At 38.8% G+C, this 21,846-nt stretch overlaps 1 protein-coding gene across 1 annotated transcript; it reads left to right on the top strand.

Annotated features, from left to right (window-relative positions):
- The first annotated feature begins 8,761 nt into the window (after window positions 1–8,761).
- On the top strand, window positions 8,762–9,583 carry LOC137832993 (uncharacterized). The gene has a single exon (XM_068641396.2). The coding sequence runs from the start codon at window positions 8,762–8,764 to the stop codon at window positions 9,581–9,583; it is 822 nt and encodes a 273-aa protein (XP_068497497.2).
- The last annotated feature ends 12,263 nt before the right edge of the window (window positions 9,584–21,846 follow it).

The following is a 21,846-nucleotide window of genomic DNA, read 5'->3' as shown; positions in this document are numbered from 1 at the left end:
AATTGATGAATTTTAATTCAACTTAGATGCCAAAAATTATTTTTTAAAATATATATTTTAAAGCTTAAACTTAGACTATATTTTCTTATACAGCAAATTAATACGTATCCTAGAATCGCGTGTAATTAATATGATTTAATTTTAGGGAAGAAGAAATGTGGTTGTTGTATGAAGTAATGAGTATTTAACACACTGCATTCAAAATTTGGGACCAATGGTAGTAGAGGAAGTATAATGATTCACTAGTGCACTGTCACATTACTAATGAGAGATATGATAGCAAATTAATTAATTTAACATGATTTGGTTAATTTTGTTTAATTTAACGATTTGGTTAATTTTGTTCAATTTTACAAATCTAAATTATAACTACCTAAATAACTCTTTATATTTCCCTTGTTTCTTTTTAAAATATTTAACAAAGACTTTTCAATAAAACCAAATTTACAACTTATATATATGCCTTCATATTATAGTGTGTTCAGATTAGAATAACAGAAATAAAAACTATTTGGTGAGTGAGGTATATCAGCAAGAAAAGATAAACAGAATCATGACATTCAAAATTCGGCAAGTTTGCTTCTCCAAGCAACCAATAAATCTTGAAAAATTACGTACATAATGGAGATAACTTTAGTCAAATACTAATTCATTGTTTATAAAAAAACTATTTATAATTATGAATTCAATTATATATTATAAATTGAATTTATTTCAAGTTTACATGATTTCTAACGTTCATTAAGTTGTCAACTCACAAAACTAAATATTTATATGATTTGATAGCGACTAAATATAAGTAATTAATCTGAATTTTTTTTTTAAAATAAGTTTTAAATCACTTCTATATCATCTTAATAAATAAATAAAATTTAAATTTAACTCAATCTTATAAAATCAATTTAAAAAATAAATTTTATAATTATATATTAAGAAAACTAAAAAGTGATCTTATATTTAAGTTGGATCTCCAAAAGATTTCTTAAATTGACATTACATAGCTAAACGCTTCTAGTTTCTAATTTCTGATTTCTAATAGACATACAATTTCAAGCTTTCAGGGCACAAAATTCTCTTTACCCTTTTTCTTTTACATCAGAATCTCTTCAACTTCTAGTTAACTCTGCAGTCTTTCTGATATCAGATACAAATGCAACACCAATTTGACTTTGTATCACATATAAAGTATATATATATATATATATTTATATATATGTACCTGTGTAAGAGAAACATATGTGAACCCAAAATCTATCTCTTATTGTGTAAAGGGTTGGATCCTGTAGGCACTGTTCTCTTCTGAAACTCAAAGTTTCTACCTCTGCTGGTGATTGGAGAGTTGGCCCATGGATGAAGAGGTTGTAGATGATGTTGGGTTGAAGTGGAAGGGGCTGAAGAAAACTTGATCCTAATGGCATGAGATGTTGTTGTGAGGAAGAGAGGAATGCTGAAGAGAAGGAGCAAGATGCAGTGCTTCATGTTCACAATTTACCAATTCTTCGAGAGGGACAAAATGATGGGAATGCAAATTTGATGTGGGCTAAGGTGGTTGTTTTTATAGAGTGATCCAATTTGTAGGGTCATAAACAATTAGAAAAGTAGTATTAAGGTTTTTGAGAATTAGAAATAGGTAATTTAAGCCATTTAGGAAATATATGGTTTTCTTTTATAAAGATTGAAATATCTTTTAAATATTTTAATTAAAATATTATTTTTAATTAATATATTTATTTTTTGTTGATATAAAAAAATAGAAATAGACATGTGAAACATGAGTTGGTTTTGTTCTATTTTTGTATGCTAAATGTGGTGATATTTATGAAGCACTTATCAGTTCCTTTGAGCATTTGTCATGGCCTCTATGCCCTCGATTGGGATCAAACGGTTAATGATGGTTATGTGTTTGTAGGGTCTGAGTGGGATCAGTGGCCTAAAATGACGGTTGTGGTGATGCAGTATTCAATAAGAGAGACACACAAAATTCAACAGTGAATGTATTTACCAACTCATATGGGTTAATTAAATTTGTTTTTTTTTTTTTTTACTTTTAAGAATATAACAAGCTGTTTTTCATGAAATTTTGATAATTGAAAATAAGTTATCTACTTTTTTTAAAGAGTTTCTTTTGTTTAGACTAGTAATATAAAAAAAATTATTTAAATGCATTAAAATAATTTTAAATATTATAGAAAGTCAAATTTATAACCTGATTTGATTATGATGAAAATATTTTTATGAATATTTTTATAAAAAATGTTAGATCTTTAAAAGATACAAATCATAAAATTCACACATTTTATTAAAATAACTGTTCCGGCCGACTGACTTGGATCACCTTCGTGCGTATCTACGAACTGCGCTTCAAGAACCCTTTCGCTTTTGTTCCAACGTTCTCCTTCTTCCGCCGTGAACACCTGAAACAGAGAGACAAATGGCGCCCTCGCGACCGTTTGCACTTTGACGATCAAGTCAGCTATTGGACAGGAAACACCAAACACTTCTCGTTGTCGAACACCGTAAGATCAATGTCCAGAGAAATGTGTAATTGAATTCTCTCAAACTGAGTTAACTTGTGCATAAAATGTGTGAAACGTACCTTGTTTTGTTTGCCATAAGCCTTATATACCTTCCTGGTGTTCCTGTCCACGTGTCAGCCTGAGGGCGCTCCTTAGAAACATCGTTCCCAGTCTTAGGGTCTTCTCAGTGTGTAAGATTGCCCTGTTGAAGTGCAACTCGCGCGGGGGCGACTGCATGGGTGCCAACTCATGCGCCCATTCTCTGAGTCACTCGCCCTGGGAGTACCCTGCCTTCCTCACGTGCCATGCATGCAGATCACCTACTGGGACGTGACCTCCTCATTGGTCGTTTCTGCCCCAGTGGCTTTCCAGCGGTGGTGCGTACTGTCGCGTCCCTACACCTCATGCGCAAATCGTTTGTGAGTTGGGTCTCTCCCTTCTGGTACAGGGGTGTGGTTTGAGAACCACCTTTCTTTATCTTTTTACTACTGTTTGGGATGCCGAGGCCCGAGGCCCCCACGCCCTTATCGTGTCGCCTCCTATTGTGTTGCCTCCTCCACGGTTATCCTTACCCGTGGGTATCAGGAGGGAACACCTCCCTGGCCTACAAAAACGTCTCAAACGCCTTTATCATGCTGATCCTGGAGACGCCTGAGGCCGGTCAACGCCCGAGGCTGTGGACTTTAACAAAAACTCCTTCCTGTCCTGTAGTGCTTTCTAATGGATTCCTCTCTTGGGGTCCCACCATGTTGACCTTGGTCAATGCCCGAGGACCGTACGGCACAATAACATGAATCAAAAGATAAGAAAAAAATTACAAACTGAATATATGAATACATAGAAAACATACCTTAAATTAAATTCTAAAATTGTTTCGAAGAATACCCAAATAAAAAAAAAATATTAAACATTAATAAACAAAAATCAACAAAAAAAAATCCCTTAAAGCATGAACATAAAACTAACATTGAAAAGTTAAAAATAAATAATTGAACAAAAAATATAATAAAAAAAGAAATAAAGAAATTACTAATGATGAAACAATAATTAAATCCCTTTAGTATTTAAGCCTTATATTTTTCTCCATTGTTCTCTCAACAATGATTTGCTTCTTCCTATGTCCAACTTATCCATTCTATTTCACTCACTACTAAAGTTATTTTTATGGACTTCAATGGCTAGAAAATTTCCCCATAGTTGGTATTGAAGAAGACACAAAAAAGCTATTGAACATTCAGTAACTATCCCTTACTTTATCTCTAACAAACCATTTGCTTTTGTTGGGTCTCTAAAAATTACTCCAATAAGAGAACTATATGGCGTGTTTGCCCTCTACAAAACAAGGTGTGGCATTAATTTATATTTCATAAATAAAAATATATTTCTTAGAGATAACATTGAAGTTATATTGTTGTACCAACCATTAAAAGAAATAATTACTAAAAATAAATATTTACATTTATTTCCACCGTCATTTTCTACTTAATAAGACTTGCACAAAATTTATTTAGAATATTTCCTCTGAGTTTAGCAACAAGTACATACTATCTCTCTAAGAGAAGTACATACAACTATTATTCACCATACAAAAATAAAGTTGCGATTATAATGTTTCACATTAACTAGGTTGATATGAACTACATATAATGTTTCCCATTAACTAGGTTGATATGAACTACAATATTTCTAATGTAAAGGATTTAACATTTAGATATTGTTCTTAGTGGTTGACCTTGGGTTGAATGGATGAGCAATCTCCGCTTCTAGTTTGTCTCCTCTTGGTGCACTGGAACAACACTCCGCTAAGACAGAGGAGACTCTACTTGTTGATCTCACTCCGACGATCAAGTCAGTAAGAGCATACAAAATAATAATCAGTTTCAGTCTATAGTACTTAGAAACAACATACCTTTTTCTGATACAATCCAAGTAAACATGGAGATGACCAAGACCTCAAGAAACCCTTCACACTATGAGAAGTCATCTCAACAATCAAGTCAAGACCCCACCAAAGATCTAGCGGACCTCACCAGAAGAAAAACAAGTGGGCATTGACCAGAATACCGAATGTTCTTTCTTCTTAAAAATAAAACACGTTGTAGATAATTTAGGCTCACTCTAGGGGTCCAAATAGCAAGATAGACTAGAATAGGTGTCTTTAGCATAATAAGGGGTGTATTTATCGTTTTAGCTTGTGCCTAGCCCTTTGGGAAGGAAAGTTGACCTAGTTTCTAGAAGAACAAGACTAGGGTGCAGTTTTGACTTAGTGGCGACCCTCCACACTTATCTTGGAGAATCCACACTCCAAGTGGCGTGTTCTTCTCTTGTCCATCACCATAAGCTTTCTTTCCTTCATCTCTTCTTCCATTGTTCCATTACGCCTTTGTTCTTTATAATTGTGTTCTTGTTTTTGCTTTCTTTTTCCATTTCGGTTTTCTCCTTTACTTTTGTTTCCTTTCATGAGTTTCAATTCCGCAATATGCATCATCGTCACCATATAATGTGTTTTTGCTTTTGCCTATGAAAGTGAACCTTCACACCATATCAGGAGGTCATCACCATCCAACAGGCTGAAGGCTCCCATAGGAAGAGCTTATGGTATGCTGGTTTCGACGCTCTCGCTCACAGCAAGGCCTCCTTTCTCATTTTCGAAGACAAAGCCAGATTATCATTTCAAGGTGAAGACCTTCTCTGTCGCAACTCTCTGAAGTTGTTCCCTCAAGAATTTGCCTTGGCTTGTTTTGCTGACGACGAAGCTCAAGATCGCCAAGCGTATGAAGCACAAAAGTTCAAGGAGATGTTGGAGCTCTGCACAGGGATGGACAACCTCAAAACACAAAACAACCAATTCAAAGACTTATGCCAGAAAATTGAACACCTCTACATCGAGAAGACCCAAGAAGCCCTGGCTCTAACCGAGGATGCATACTATAACACTTAACTTATCATATAGCAAACTTCGACTAGCTTAGGTATAACACCTACTATCAACACACATGCAGATCCTCTATTACTTACACTTACCCATCTCTACCTCTTGAGCATGAAGTAATAAAGATAACAAGAATCCAACTTAGGTGAATCTAAGCATGAAAAACTGTGGAGTTCCCACTTAACAAAGAAGTAACCTTTTGATGGACTATACAACCACAATTAAGACAAGCCTATACTCAATCTCAACTTGCATAGGTGTATTCCACAAACTTGGACAAGGGCCATATACCTTGATCTCAACAAGCTTTGCTTCGCATAGCGCCTACTCAGATAATCATACCTTCCTGAGCTTGCTCATCTTATTTTATGCTAAGAATGATTCATTCATCACTCAGGGTAACTAAACTCGAATAACCACTCGTACACTGAGCTAGCCCTTCTTGATACAAACCAAAGCAACCAGCAGATGACTAAGGACACATCAAGCACCTCACAAAAGGTCAGTCATCTTTGTATACAAAGCCAAGCCCCACCAAACCTCGAGAAAGTATCAGCGAAAGAAAAAGCTATAAACCAGAATATCAAAAGTTCTTCCTTCTAGTCTTTTCCACAAGAGGAAAGTTATGTAAATAAATTGGGCTCACTTTAGAGGTCCAAATAGCAAAGATAGGCTAGAATAAGGTGCCTTTAGCATAATAGGGGGTGTAGGTATCATTTTAGCTTGTTCCTAGCCCTTTAGGAAGGCATTTTGACCTAGTTTCTAGAAGGACAAGCCTAGGATACGGGATTGACTTAGTGAAACTCTAAGGCAGCCCCCTTTTTCTCTTTTCCCATCGTACCCCTCTTGCTTGTTTTCTAAGGTTCCTTCCCCTATAAATAGGAGGCCTACCCATTGTATTTTACTAGTTCAAATTAATAGAAGAAGAGTTACTTTGCACAAATTGTGTGAGGTGTTAATGAGGTTTGAATTCCTCTTTGCATTTAGGTCTTACCTTGTGAGTATTGAGAGCTCTCAAGTGGCGGCTATCATCACTTATCTTGGAGGCCAATCACACTTCAAGTGGCGTGTTCCACTTCTCAAATCCATCACATAAGCTTTCTCCTTTCTTCATCTATTCTTCCATTGTTATTCCATTTTTACTCTTTGTATCATGTGGTTTTCCTTGTTTCCATTTGGCAATTCTATTTGGTTTTTTTTCCTTGTTCTTTAATTCCACACCTTCTAGCATTATTTTCACCTTATAATTATCTTTTCCTTTTGTTCTTGTAAGGTGAACCTTCACACTTACTTAACCACTTGGTTAAGTTCGTGTGTAGTGGGGATCTTGATGTGAGTTGATTTAAGATTTTTCATTTTTATGGTGACACTTTACTTAAATTTGGATTTTAGACAATTAGAGGTGATAACCTAAGGAAAATTTCCACTGGACATTAACTTAACCAAGTGGTTAAGTAGATGTGAAGGTTCATTTCACAAAGGAAAAAGGAAAACACAATTATATGGTGAATATGATGACAATTATGGTGCATAATTGAACAAGAAACATAAGAAAAAAAGAAAAGACATAATTGTAAATCAAGGAAGCAAAACTAAGAACATGTTTATGATAGAATGGAATGGAAATGGATGGTGGAACAATGATGTATCACGCCACTTGATAGGGTGGAACCACAAAGATAAGTGAGAGGAGGTCGCCACTTGAGAGCATCATGACCCACAAGATAAAACCAATTTGGAGGAGACTCACTCACTCACTCACTCACTCACTCACTACTCACACAAAAATTGTGTAGAATTTCTTTACTATGATTTCAACTTGTGAAATACACTAGGTAGACCTCTTATTTATAGGTGAAGGAGCCTTGGAGAACAAGCTAAAGGGGTAGGATAGGAAAAGGGAAAAAATGGGCAGCCTTAGGGTTTGACTAAGTCAATCTCGCATCCAAAGGCTTGTCCTTCTAGAAACTAGGTCAAAATGCTTGGGTCCCACGAGCGGCATGGGCCAGTGCTTTGCAGACAGCACGCCCAGAGTGTCGAGGAGTGGTCAGGCGTTGGTCACGTAAGCTGGGTTCCATAAGCGGTACGCCCAGAGTGCCTCGCAGATGGTACACCCAGAGGGTCAAGGATTGGTCAGGCATCAGTCATCAAGATGTGTTGACGTGTCCTTGGACATCGGCGAGTCAAAAGTGGAGTTGGGCCACGAGGGGTGGATCCCATACAACACACCAGTTATCAGTTAGGGGGAAGCCTAGATCACGAGGGGCCCATGCGTGTGGTGTGGATGACGCGTTTCGGCGTAACACAAGTAAAGAGCCATTGGAAGAGCCGAGGCCCGTGAGGGTTACGTTCCAGTGGTAAGCTGCATGCATGGCACGTGAACAACTAGGGCACTCCCAGGACGGATGGCCCCAGAGATTAGGTGCATGAGTTGGTACCCAAGTGGTCATCCCGTCAGGGGTTGCACTCCAGTAAGGGAGCCTTACGCGCTAGATTGCCCTAAGAGTGGGTGATAGCGGCAGTGAGGCACACCCTCAGTAACCCTAATTGCGGTTAGCAGAAATAGCGAAAACCCTAGAGTATATAAAGGGAAGTAACAAACCTAATAAGGTATGCAAGTTTTTACGCAATACTTACGCGAATACACATACAGTTTACACAGAGAGCTTTTCAGCTAAGTTTCGGTGTTTCCTAGCCCAGTAATGACTTGAGTGTCGGAGTGCAAACGACCTCTAGGGCGCCCTTTGTCTTTGCATTTTCAGGTGTTTGATCGAAGAAAGGCACGAACGAAGGCAGGGATAATTGGGCGTGTGATCGTCGTAGACGTACGAAGGCAATCGAGTCAACCGGTAGGAACATTTGGCGCCCACCGTGGGGCACAATTTAAAACATTGTCCCATTCACAAGAACTGAGAAGATCCATCAAGATGAGGAACACGAGGCAAGGATCCGTTGCACCAAATGGAGGGGAAAGCCTCACCCTGCAACAGATCATGGAAACGATGCAAGCCTTCCAAGAAATGGGGGTTGCATCAAGAGCGGATCAAGAACGCATCCAGATTGATCTGGCTGCGTCGCTAGCAAGGAATGAAGAATTGCAAAGAACCATTGAAGAATTACGCAGGAGTTTGCAGAATCAGGGAGGGGAACGTGAGGTGGAAGATCAAGAACCTGCGACACCACCCAGGGATTTCCCAATGCCATTCTCGCAGGCGATCATGCACGCCATGATACCAGCCACTTTGTGGGGCCCAAAGCCACCTTCACAGGTGTAGAGGACCCAGAGACTCATCTCACAGCTTTCCATATGCAGATGATGTTGGTTGGGGGCTCTGATGCGGTGCGATGCAAGTTGTTCATGAGCACGTTGGTGGGCACAATGATGGATTGGTTCATCAGCCTCCCTAATGGCCACGTGACGTCGTTCGCGCAACTTTTTAAGCTGTTCAGAGAGCAGTACATCGCAAATCGGGCTCCCCCACCCATTTCTTACGATCTTTTTGACTTAAGACAGTATCAGGGAGAGTCCATGAAGGAGTTCCTCAATCGTTTTGGGGCACAGGTGGTGAGGCTGAACACCAAGGATGAAACCATGATGGTGCACGCGTTCAGGAAGGGGATCGTGTCGGGACCCTTTAGCGAATCGTTCATCAGGAACCGCCCCAAAACTTTCGGCGAGATAAGGCATCGAGCGATGGCTCATATTGCCACAAAGGGAGAAGTCAACGAGAAGTGCACGTGCGTTGTTCCCACACGCCCGCGAGCACCGGGTCGACCTCAGCCCTTGAGGGTGCATGAGGCCATGACGGAGAAGAGGGCCCCAGCAAAGCAGCAGCCCTATGAGCCCAAGAAGCCCCAGACTAGGGGGCGCGCAAGGGAGAATGTGCCACCAAGGCACAACTTCGTAGTAGAATTGAAGGACCTAATCGCCGTCCCCAATATAGCGGAGAGATTGAAGATACCCGCAAAGACAGACAAGAAGTTGGGACCTAACAAGAACGCCTGTTGCGAGTTCCACCAAGCGTTTGGCCACCCCATACGTAACTGCTTAGTGTTGGGAAACCAGTTAGACGAGCTGGTGAAGAATGGCTTTCTGAAGGACTACTTGGTGGAGTCACGGGAGCGCAAAATTTGACGGTGCAAGGAGAAGATCAGGGGTACGAGATACCCGTGCATGGCAAAATTCACAATATTTCGGGGGGTTTCACAGGAGGAGGGTGCACCGCTTCTCAGCGGAAGAAGTATGCACGAGCAGTAATGTTAGTAGAGGCGCAAGAGACAGATCAGGCCCTTGACGTCGACCTTGTCTTCACCAAGGTCGATCTCCGAGATGTCGTTCCCCACGACAATGACTCAGTGGTGATCTCAGTAGTGACCGTAGGGAGAAAGGTACACCGTGTACTGGTGAACCAGGGAAGCTCGGCAGACGTGATGTTCTGGACGACCTTCAACAAGCTGCAGTTGTCACCTGATCAACTGAGGCCTTATACTGGCTGTTTGTACGGCTTTGCGGGAGACCAGGTGGAAGTGTGTGGGCACTTAGAGCTGAGGACCACCTTCATAGATGGTGTCGCATCCCGCACAAAGAACATCAGGTACCTCGTCGTCAATGCCCCCTCCGCTTATAACATACTATTGGGTAGACCTATGCTGAACAGGCTGAGGGTAGTGGCGTCGACGAGGCACATGAAGATGAAGTTGCCTGACTTGGGAGGAAAGGTGATCTTTATCAAGTCAGAACAGAAGGAGGCTAAGAGATGCTACGAAAATAGCCTCAAGACCAAGAGAGGGGTGTTCATAGTCACCACCAGGGCACCAAGTGAAGAAGGAGTCGCCCGGGAGAGACGACCTGAACCAACAGGAGAAGTCCTGGAGAGGGAGATTGGAGGCAAGACGTTCAAGCAGCACAAGACCAGATTGCCGAGGTCATAACACGACATTTGGATGCCTTTGCATGGTCCGCCTCGGACATGTCAGGCATAGACCCAGACTTCCTGTGCCACCGCCTCACCATGGACCCCAAGGTCAGGCCTGTTCACAAGAGAAGAAGGAAGTTCAACAAAGAAAGGCGGCAGGTCATTAAAGAAGAGACGAAGAAGCTGTTGAGCGCCGACCACATAAGGGAGATCCAGTACCCTGAGTGGTTGGCAAACGTGGTCTTTGTGAAGAAGGCCAATGGGAAATGGAGGATGTGTGTCGACTTCACGAACCTCAACAAAGCTTGCCCGAAGGACTCATACCCTCTACCAAGCATTGATGCCTTGGTGGACAGTGCCTCGGGCTACAGGATGCTCAGCTTCCTAGATGCTTTTTCTAGATACAACCAGATTAAAATGTATCCCAAGGACGAATGCAAGACAACGTTCATGACAGAGCTGTCTTGCTACTGTTACATGGTGGTGCCCTTTGGGCTGAAGAATGCAGGCACCACCTACCAGAGAATGATGGACACAGTGCTTGCACCCATGATAGGGCGAAACGTGCAAGCCTATATGGACAACATGGTGGTGACCTCACAGGTGAAAGATCAGCATGTGGCTGATTTAGAAGAGTTATTTACGACAATAGCTAAGTACAGACTGAAGCTGAACCCCGAGAAGTGCGTGTTCGGAGTGGAAGCAGGTAAATTCTTGGGTTTCCTACTCACCGAGCATGGGATAGAGGCGAACCCCGAGAAGTGCTCTGCAATCCTTGCGATGAGAAGCCCAATCTCAGTGAAGGAGGTGCAACAATTGACAGGGCGGATGGTCGCTCTATCTTGATTTGTATCAGCTGGAGGAGACAAGGGTCACCCTTACTTCCAGTGTCTGAGGAGGAACAACAAGTTCATCTGGACCAGGGAGTGTGAAAAGGCGTTCCTCTAGCTGAAGGAGTACATAGCCAGTCCCTAGTGTTGTGTAAGCCACAATTGGATACTCTGCTCCGCCTGTAGTTCGCTGTGACGGAGCGGGCGATCAGTTCGGTCCTTGTGTAGGAGCAGGACCAAGTGCAGAAGCCTATATACTTTGTGAGCAAAGTATTGGAAGGGCCTGAGGTAAGATACCAGGCCCTAGAGAAGGCAGCCTTGGCAGTAGTGTTCTCAACAAGGAGACTTTGCCACTACTTCCAGAGTTTTACCGTGGTGGTGATTGTTGAACCAAGTGGTGTTCAATGTTTTGAAGAATCCAAAATCCTTTGAAGGATGATGAAGCCTCTGCTTTGCTTGATGCTGCTGTGCTGGTTTAAGCTTTGTTCTGGGGTAGTTTTATGATGTAATCAACCCTTAGATTAAATCTCAAAGCAATTAGCATCTCATTTTTAACAAAGCAAAATGTTTTTCAAACTAAGTTGAAACAACCGATTGTTTTGTCGAAACAACCGATTGTTTACACTTAGATGTTTTGAGAAAATTTGAAAACTGTTTTTGAATGGTGTATTTTGTTAAGTAACAAAACAACCGATTGATTCAAGGAAACAATCGATTGTTTGTTTTAAAACCATAACAGAAAAACTGTTTTCTTTGACTGAGCTTTAAATGCTTTAATTGAATACGCTCCAGTCATTAAATGCTTTGACCAATCAATTTTAAATGCAATTAAGAGTTTGTTAATATTTGATAACAAACTATATTCTTAGATATATTCTGAAAAACTGTTTTTAAGTTTTAAGAATCTTGAAACAAAGTTTTGATAAAAAAAAAAAGAGTTTTTCAAAGAGTTCTGAGATTGCAAAAGAGTTGAGAGATTGATCAAGGTGCTAAATAGGATTCTCTTGTATTGATTTCAGATTTTCATCTGTAACAAGTGTAATCTTTGTAAACTGCTGAACAATTCGTTTGTGTGTGTTGCTGAGATTGGCTGTGTGTTCTTGAGGTGTTCAAGATCAGCAATCTTAGTGTTGGGCAAGGAGAGTGTGTGTCTTGAGGTTTTCAAGGTCATTCTCTTGGTTGTGGTGTAAGTGATCAAGGTGTGATTGCTTAGTGGATATCCTCAGGGTTTCTGAGAAGACTGGATGTAGCTCTAGTTTGGAGTGAACCAGTATAAACAACTGTGTACAATCTCTCTATCTCTATCTCTTTAAATTCAGTTTGTTTGTTGTTTGCTGGTATAAACAACCGATTGTTTCGAAGAAACAACCGATTGTTTTTTCTAGTATTACAGTTTTGCTTTCTGTTTTTTCTAACTGAATTGCTGAATCAATTGGTTTCTGAAATAAGTTCATTCTAGCTTTGAAAAGTTTGCGAAAACCCCTTTAAACAATTCACCCCCCCTCTAGTTTAAAGCCATCTTTTCTAACAATTGGCATCAAGAGCTTGGTTCTTGAAATTCATTCAAGTTGATCCTAAAATCTTTCAAAATGGCTGATAGACTACCGTTTGGGGAAGGTGCCTCAATAAACAGACCACCCTTGTTTTGTGGTTTGAATTACCAGTTTTGGAAAGTTAGAATGAAAATATTTATGGAATCTCTTGACAAAGGAATTTGGGATGCAATTGAAAATGGCCCTTTTATCCCAAAGTTTGAAAAAGATGGTTCTGTCATTGAGAAGCCATGGTCTCAATGGACTGATGCAGAAAGTAAAAGGCCAAATTCGATTGCATTGCCAAAAATATTATAACCTCTGCTTTAAATTCTGATGAGTTTTTCAGGGTCTCACAATGCAAATCATCAAAAGAAATGTGGGATACTTTGGAAGTCACTCATGAAGGAACAAATGAGGTGAAAAGAGCTAGAAAGCATGCTCTCATCCAAGAGTATGAGATGTTTAGAATGCTTAAAGGTGAAACCATAGCTGAAGTGCAGAAAAGGTTTACACACATCATCAATCACCTTATGAGCCTTGACAAAACGTTTGATAAAGAAGAGCTGAACATCAAGATCTTAAAATGTCTTGATAGAGCATGGCAACCAAAGGTAACTGCTATTTTCGAATCTAAAGATCTAACATCATTAAGTGTTGCCTCTTTGTTTGGAAAGCTTAGGGAACATGAGCTAGAGATGAATAGACTCAATGTTCAAGAGAGTGAAGATAAGCACACAAGGAGCATAGCCTTGAAAGCATCCAAACATAAGGGAAAGCAAGATTCAAGTGATGATAGTGATGAGGAAAATCTTAGTTTGCTATCAAGAAAATTCAGCATATTCTTAAGGAGAAACCGCAACAAAGACAACAACAAGGATAGGTATGGAAACAAGAAACTCAATGAATTTAATTCAAATAACTATACTTGTTTTGGTTGTGGTGAGCAAGGTCACATAAAGGCTGATTGTCCCAACAAGAGCAAAGAGAAAAAGACAAGCTACAAGGAGAAGAAAGGCAAGACAAAAAGAGCCTACATTGCTTGGGATGAAAATGAAGTATCATCATCAAGTGAAGATGAAAAAGCCAACATATGCTTAGTTGCTGAGGATGATGATGATGATTCTTGCAGTTCAAGTAAGGTAAGTTCATGTGCTTCCTTAAATGAACAAAACTATAGTGAATTGCTTGAAGCTTTTCAAGAAACTCATGATGAAGCTAATAGATTGGTTCTTTCAAACAACCGATTGAAAGATCTTAACAATGGACTTGAAAAGAAAGTTAAATCACTTGAAGAGGAACTGAGAAAAGCAAAAAGTGATTTTGAAAAATTGGAAAAGATTTCAAAAATGCCTCTTGCAAGTGTGATACTCTCAATTGCACAAATTGTGAAAATCTTGAGAAAAAGGTTCACTATCTTGTTGAAACTGTGGACAAGCTTTCAAAAGGAAAGTCAAACTTTGAGAATGTCCTAGCATCTCAAAGCTGTGTTTTTGGAAAGGCTGGTTTAGGCTTCAATCCACAGAACAAGCAAGATAGGTTTTCAAAAAGCTTTTTGAGAAAATCAGAAAAACAACCGATTGTTAAGACAAAACAACCGGTTGTTACATGCTTTTACTGCATGAAGAAAGGTCACTCTGTTAGATTATGCAAAATTAGAAAATATTATGTTCCTAAAGGTTTTATGAAATGGATTCCTAAGGGATGTGATGTTTCTAACAGCAAAGAAAAGCCAAATGGACCCAAATTTGTAAGGGGACCAAATCTTGCAACTTGAATTTGTTTATGCAGGAAAAATGAAGAGAAAAGGAAGAATTGAGCCATCTGATCAAGCTGTTGAAGAAAAATAAAGTCATTGAAGCTGAATCAATGCTATGCAAATGGTCAAAACAGTGAAAACAAGCTTTCTTGATCAATAAGCAATTGGCTCATTGAAGAAACAACACAAGGATAAGACCTTCCTTTTATTTGTTCTCAATTTCTGTTTCAAAGTTCTTTCTTATGATTAATTGTCTTTTAATCAATGTCATGTGCCTAAATCTGTTTCTGTTTATGGTTAAAAATTGCAAAATCAAGTTTTTAACTGCTGCAGAAAAACAACCGATTGTTTCTTCGAAACAATCGATTGTTTTGACTCTGACAGCACTGTGAAGAAATTGATTTAACTGATTTTTAAATTTCTAGCCGTTGCAGATATTTTTCAAAAGGAGAATCTTGGTCAAAGGATCTGTGTTGAAAGCTGATCACGTTCAGAAAGAAGTCACAACAGTCATAAAGGAATATATTCCAAAATCTTGGAAATTCAAGAGCCTTAATGACTAGTCAAAGATCACATGTGAAGACCATGTGATTTTCAGCTTTTTCTGACATTTTCAGTGCAGAACAGAGTCAAGTCCTCTCTCTGAAAATTAGGTACCCATTGAATGAAATTAAATTCAAATTGATTTTCTTTCTGCTATAAAATCAGGTGCAGATTTCTTTCATCAAGAACAACCAATTGCAACATCTCTTGCACCATCTCTTAAATTTTTTTCTGTGAAGTGAGTTTTCGTCTCTGCTGTCATGGAATCAACCCCTCCCACCTCTAAAAGTGTCAAAACCAGAGCTGTAAGGTCTGGAGGAAGGCTTGAAAGCTGGTTTTCTGGTGACACCGATCTCATTGAGAAGTATAGATATGAAACAAGTGTCAAGAAAATAAACAACCCCAAGGTTGTGTGCTTTGACTGGCTAAAAAGTCAAAAGCTTGACAATGTGAGGAGGCTTCTCAAGGACCAATCACTCAGAAAGTTTCTGGAGCTCAAAGGGAACATATATCCAGATTTGGTGAGGGTTTTCTACACCAACTTGAAGTTTGAGGGAAACAACTTAGTCTCTCATGTGAAAGGTGTGGAGATGGAGATACCCATGAGGTTTGGGCTGTTGTAGCTGGACTTAAGTTTTCGGTTGGAGGCTTGAAGCTTGATGAGAGGTTGCTTGCTCTCATTGTAACTTGGATTCTAACTCCAAGGGGGAGTAACCACTCTGTGTTGACTGAAGAAGATTTGGTTTACATCTTCTGCATCACCAAGAAAGTGAAGATCAATTGGATTCACATAATCAAGGAACATATGCAAAAAGCTATGAGGTTAGGCGATTACCACTATCCCTATGTTGTTTTAATATCTAAGTTTCTACTCTATTTTGAAATTAATCTTGAAGATGAAACTTCTGAGCTGGTCAAGTCAACTCAAGAGTTGAACAATGGATCACTCAGCAAAATGGGCTTTACAAAAATAGGTGGAAAATGGTTAAGTAAGGATGGTGATCATGGTGCCTCATCAAGTGGTGCTGCTCATCTTGAACAAGATGAACCTGCTGACATGGATGTTCAACATGAAGATCCAGCTGAAGATTTTCAAGATGCAGGACCTAGTGCTGATGCTGAACATCAAGGAGAAAGAATGCAAACCATGTCTCCTTTTGAAAGACTCATGGTGAATAGGCTAGATAGCTTTGCTGAAAATCAAAGAAGCCTTCATGATCTGTGTGTTAGCAACTTTTAGAGAATTGACACAAGGTTTGACAACATGGATGCAAGGTTTATGACTCTGGACGAACAGATTGAAGCTGTCCAGAATCAAATCTTTGATCTTCAGTTTGCTGATGAAGAAGATTGAGAGAAAAACAACCGATTGGTCATCGAAACAATCGATTGTTTTTGGCTGTTCTCTTTTCTGGTTTTAAATTTCTTTCCTTCTGCTGTTGCTGGTTTATTCTGATGTAATTGGAACAATGTTTTATTTTATCTCTTATCTTTGTCTATTTGTGAAGACAAATAGGGGGAGATATATGTTGTGTTTCCAATTTGTTTTAAGTTTCTGTTTTTCATATTGTTAAAAACAATTTGGGTGATGTTATTTGGTTCTGATATTAGATGTTTTAAGCTTTAATTGTTTATCTGTATACTAACAAAATATCAGAAGTTCAATGTATTACTCAAAGTTCTATTGCAGGAATTGCTTCAGATTTAATCAAGAACAACACAAGCATCAGGGATTTGTCTTCATCAAATAGGGGGAGATTGTTGAACCAAGTGGTGTTCAATGTTTTGAAGAATCCAAAATCCTTTGAAGGATGATGAAGCCTCTGTTTTGCTTGATGCTGCTGTGCTGGTTTAAGCTTTGTTCTGGGGTAGTTTTATGATGTAATCAGCCCTTAGATTAAATCTCAAAGCAATTAGCATCTCATTTTTAACAAAGGAAAATGTTTTTCAAACTAAGTTGAAACAACCGATTGTTTTGTCGAAACAACCGATTGTTTACACTTAGATGTTTTGAGAAAGTTTGAAAACTGTTTTTCAATGGTGTATTTTGTTAAGTAACAAAACAACCGATTGATTCGAGGAAACAATCGATTGTTTGCTTTAAAACCATAACAGAAAAAATGTTTTCTTTGACTGAGCTTTAAATGAATACGCTCCAGTCATTAAATGCTTTGACCAATCAATTTTAAATGCAATTAAGAGTTTGTTAATATTTGATAACAAACTATATTCTTAGATATATTCTGAAAAACTGTTTTTAAGTTTTAAGAATCTTGAAACAAAGTTTTGATAAAAAAAAAAGAGTTTTTCAAAGAGTTCTGAGATTGCAAAAGAGTTGAGAGATTGATCAAGGTGCTAAATAGGATTCTCTTGTATTGATTTCAGATTTTCATCTGTAACAAGTGTAATCTTTGTAAACTGCTGAACAATTTGTTTGTGTGTGTTGCTGAGATTGGCTGTGTGTTCTTGAGGTGTTCAAGATCAGCAATCTTAGTGTTGGGCAAGGAGAGTGTGTGTCTTGAGGTTTTCAAGGTCATTCTCTTGGTTGTGGTGTAAGTGATCAAGGTGTGATTGCTTTGTGGATATCCTCAGGGTTTCTGAGAAGACTGGATGTAGCTCTAGTTTGGAGTGAACCAGTATAAACAACTGTGTACAATCTCTCTATCTCTATCTCTTTAAATTCAGTTTGTTTGTTGTTTGCTGGTATAAACAACCGATTGTTTCGAAGAAACAAACGATTGTTTTTTCTAGTATTACAGTTTTGCTTGCTCTTTTGGCTAACTGAATTGCTGAATCAATTGGTTTTTGAAATTAGTTCATTCTAGCTTTGAAAAGTTTGCGAAAACCTCTTTAAACAATTCACCCCCCCTCTAGTTTAAAGCCATCTTTTCTAACAGTGATGACATACCTGCCTATCCGCAAGGTCCTACAGAAGCCGGACGTTCCGAGAAGGATGGTACGATGGGCAGTGGAGCTTTCAGAGTTCGATGTCAAGTATGAGCCCCGAGGTCCTATCAAAGGCAAAGTCTACGCAAATTTTGTGGTAGAGCTCTCCTCAGCAGATGCACACCAAGAGGAAGCCAACTTCCGATGGGTGTTCTCTGTAGACAGGTCCTCTAAACAACAAGGCAGCGGGGTAGGTGTCATCTTGGAGGGACCGAATGGGCTATTGATCGAGCAGGCACTACGGTTCGCCTTCAAGGCCAGCAACTACCAATCAGAGTATGAAGCCCTCATTGCTGGCATGCTATTAGCCAAGGAGATGGGCGCGCAAAGTTTGTTGGCAAAGAGTGACTCCCTACTTGTCACTGGTCGGGTAACGGGAGAATACCAGGCCAAGGACCCTCAGATGGCTGCATACCTAGGGTACGTCCAGATTCTGAAGGGGTCGTTTGCGGTGTTCGAGCTGGTGCATGTTCCTAGAGAGCAGAATGCCCGAGCTGACTTGCTAGCTAAGCTCTCCAGTTCAGGCAAGGGGGGCAGGCAGAGGATGGTCATACAGGAAACCCTGAAGACGCCTCGAACTTTCACCACAGATAACTAGGTGGGGGTGCACCAGGTCAGCACGACGAGAGAAGGAACGAGGAGTCATCGGTCACTGACCCAGGAGACACTGAAAACTCCTAGGGTAAGCATATATCTAATCCTTGGGGAGGAATCAATGCAGGTTTGCTTGGTTGAAGGAGGAGAAACCTGGATGACGCCCTACAAGCGCTACCTGACTGATGGAATACTCCCATTGGAACCCACAGAGGCCAGAAAAATAAAGAAAATTTTTGCCAAGTACGCCTTCATCGACGAAGAGCTTTTCAGACACGGGTTCACCCACCCCATCTTGGTATGTGTAAGCGGAGACCAATGTGCACGAATAATGGCAGAGCTCCACGAAGGGATATGTGGGAGTCACATCAGTGGACGATCTCTAGCATTAAAGGCCATTCGTGCGAGATACTATTGGCCAACCGTAAGGAAAGACTGCACGAGGTACGCATAGCAGTGCAAACAGTGTCAGCAACACGCTGACTGGCACAAGGCGCCGCTAGAGGAGCTCAGGTCGATATACAACCCTTGGCCATTTCATACATGGGGAATCGATATCTTAGGACCCTTTCCTTTGGCAATAAGGCAGATGAAGTACCTTGTGGTCGCCATAGAGTACTTCACGAAGTGGATAGAGGCTGAGCTAGTGGCGCAGATCACGACCCACAAGATCCAACACTTCGTGTGGAAGAACATAGTGTGCCACTTCGGGGTACCGAAGCGTTTGGTGTCTGATAATGACACATAGTTTGCAAGCCAACAACTGGGCAAGCTATGCTCAGAAGTTGGAATTAAGCAGATGTTCGCATCAGTCCAGCACCCCCAGACGAATGGGCAGGTCGAGTCTGCCAACAGAGTCCTGCTCAGAGGTCTGAAAAGAAGGCCCGAAAAGGCCAAAGGAACCTGGGTAGAGGAGGTTCCTAGAATTGTGTGGGCTTACCACAACACTCTGCAGTCTACCACCAGAGAGACACCCTTCAATTTGGTGTATGGGTTGGACGTGATGATTCTCGTGGAGATCCAAGAGAGCTCGCCACGCTTCCAAAACTTCATGGCTGAAGAGTCCAACAAAGAGAGTAAGGTGAACCTGGACCTACTGGATGAAGTTAGGGAGGAGGCAAGAATTAAAGCTGAAGCATTAAAGAAAAGGGTGGAGTATAAGCACAGCTCGAAGCTGAAGCCTCGCCAGTTCCAGGTCGTCGACCTGGTGATGCGGAAGGCCCACCCATATCAGCTGGAGAACAAGCTGTCCCCCAAGTGGACTGGTCCTTTCAGAGTGATAGAGGCCCTTGGGAATGGGGCATAGTTCTTACCTGGAATGCGACCAACCTCAAGTTTTACTTCAGTTAAACTTTAGCATTGTACATAGTTCTTAGGGGACGCACTTGTCATTAACGTCTGATTGTGATTTCTAAGTTGTTTTTATAAGTATGCGAGAGATCGATATTTAGGAAACATTCTTAAAAATTTTATATGCGAGAGATGAATATAAATGAATTTTCTAGGGGCATCAATTTTAGTCAAAGAACTCAATATTAACATGCTAATCAAAATACATGAGAGTGAGAAAGATGAAACCTAATCCCTATTTTTCCATTTGAAGCAACTAATTCCTTATTTGTTTTCTTATTGATGAGTGCCACCACAATCACTTCAAAACTATTTTTATTTTTCTAATGTTATATTTAGCAAATTTTATACTCGATAATTCACTATCCTTGTGGGATCGATATCCGTCCTTAGGGATAATTTTTACTTCTGACAAACGCGGTGCACTTGCCGTAAAATGTCATCACTCTCCTAGGTTGAGGTTGATAATATTCATGCATTCTAAAAATTTTTCATCAAGTTTTTGGCGCCGTTGCCGGGGAATAAGTTTGATTTGTTGAGTATAATTTCCTAAATATTGTGAATATACTAAATTTTTTTGTGTGAATAAATTTTTTAGTTTTTATTTTTTTATATTTGAATATTTTTTTGTAAAGATTTTGTTTTTCTTTTTAGATGCGAATAATTTTGTTTTTTTTTTTTCTAGATCTGTATATTTTTTTTTTGTAAAGATTTTGTTTTTTTTCCTACGTTTGAATATGTAAAAAGTTTTTTTTAATGTGAATATGTTTGTTATTTTATAAAACTATTATTTTGATGTTAATATTTTTTCTTTTAAGTTTTTTTTTATTTGTTTACTTTATTTATTTTATTTTATTTTATTTTGATTTTGTTTTGTTATATTTTATTTTATTGTTTAATTTTTTGTTTTTCTATTTCGTTTACGTAGTTTTTTTTTACTGTAATTATTTTATTTTGTCTTTGTTTTTATTCTTATTTTTATTTTATTTTGATTTGGATTTTGTTTTATCATATGTTATTTTAGTTTTTTTTACGTTTAGCTTAAGTTTTTTATTTAGAGCTTACGTAGTTTTTATTTATTTATTATTTATTACTACTAGTTTCTGTTTTATTTTCATTTTATTTTATTTATTTATTCTTAATAGCTATTTATTTTATGTTATTTTTAGTTTTAGTTTTATTATTTTCTTTTATTTCATTCTTAGTTTTTATTTTACGCAAATTTTTTTTCTATCTATATATGCTGTTTTAGTTTTCTTAGTTAGTTAGTTATTTAAGTTTTTTATTTGTTTTATTTTGTATTTTTTTTTATTTTTTATATATTATTCTTTTTTATTTATTTTATTTTTCTCTTTGTTAAAATTTTTAGTTTTATTATTTAATTTAGTTTTTATTTAAGTAAGTTTTTTTTATTGTTCTGTTTTTCATTTACTATTTATTTCTCTTTCTTTTGTTATTTTAAATTTTCTGTTTTTCTTTATTTCATTTTATAAAAAAAAAACTGTTTGCTTGTTCTACTAATCCTTACTTGAGTTGTCTTATGATATTAAGAAAACAAGTTGTTATAGATTGAGAAATTGAGAAGACAACTCGGAAGAATAGAAGTTAAAAATAAAGAAAAGAGAAGCAAGGAGAAGTTAGAAAAGACTAAGAGATGATGATAACGGTACCTTTCACTAGTTGAGAGAGAACATATGGTTTTAATATGAAGTGGCTAGGAAATTCTGTCTAGCCAATCACTCTTATCAAATAAGTCCAGCTGGTAAACCATGGAGAATTTCAAGGGAAACCCAACCTATGTATGTCGCCCTGGAAAGAAACTGGCCTATATGACGTTAAACGAGCGCTTGTTGGGAGGCAACCCAATCCACATTTTAGTTTTATGTTGTTTTGTTACCTTTATTGATTTTATTTTTTCAAAAAAAAAA

The sequence above is a fragment of the Phaseolus vulgaris genome, chromosome 6 (assembly GCF_051622355.1).
Source record: "Phaseolus vulgaris cultivar YP4 chromosome 6, ASM5162235v1, whole genome shotgun sequence".
In the NCBI taxonomy this organism is placed as follows: Eukaryota; Viridiplantae; Streptophyta; class Magnoliopsida; order Fabales; family Fabaceae; genus Phaseolus; species Phaseolus vulgaris.
This window is presented reverse-complemented; position numbering and strand designations above follow the sequence as displayed.

Coding starts and splice junctions, on each gene's coding strand:
- LOC137832993 (XM_068641396.2), top strand. CDS start 8,762: ATGATGTTGGTTGGGGGCTCTGATGCGGTGCGATGCAAGTTGTTCATG.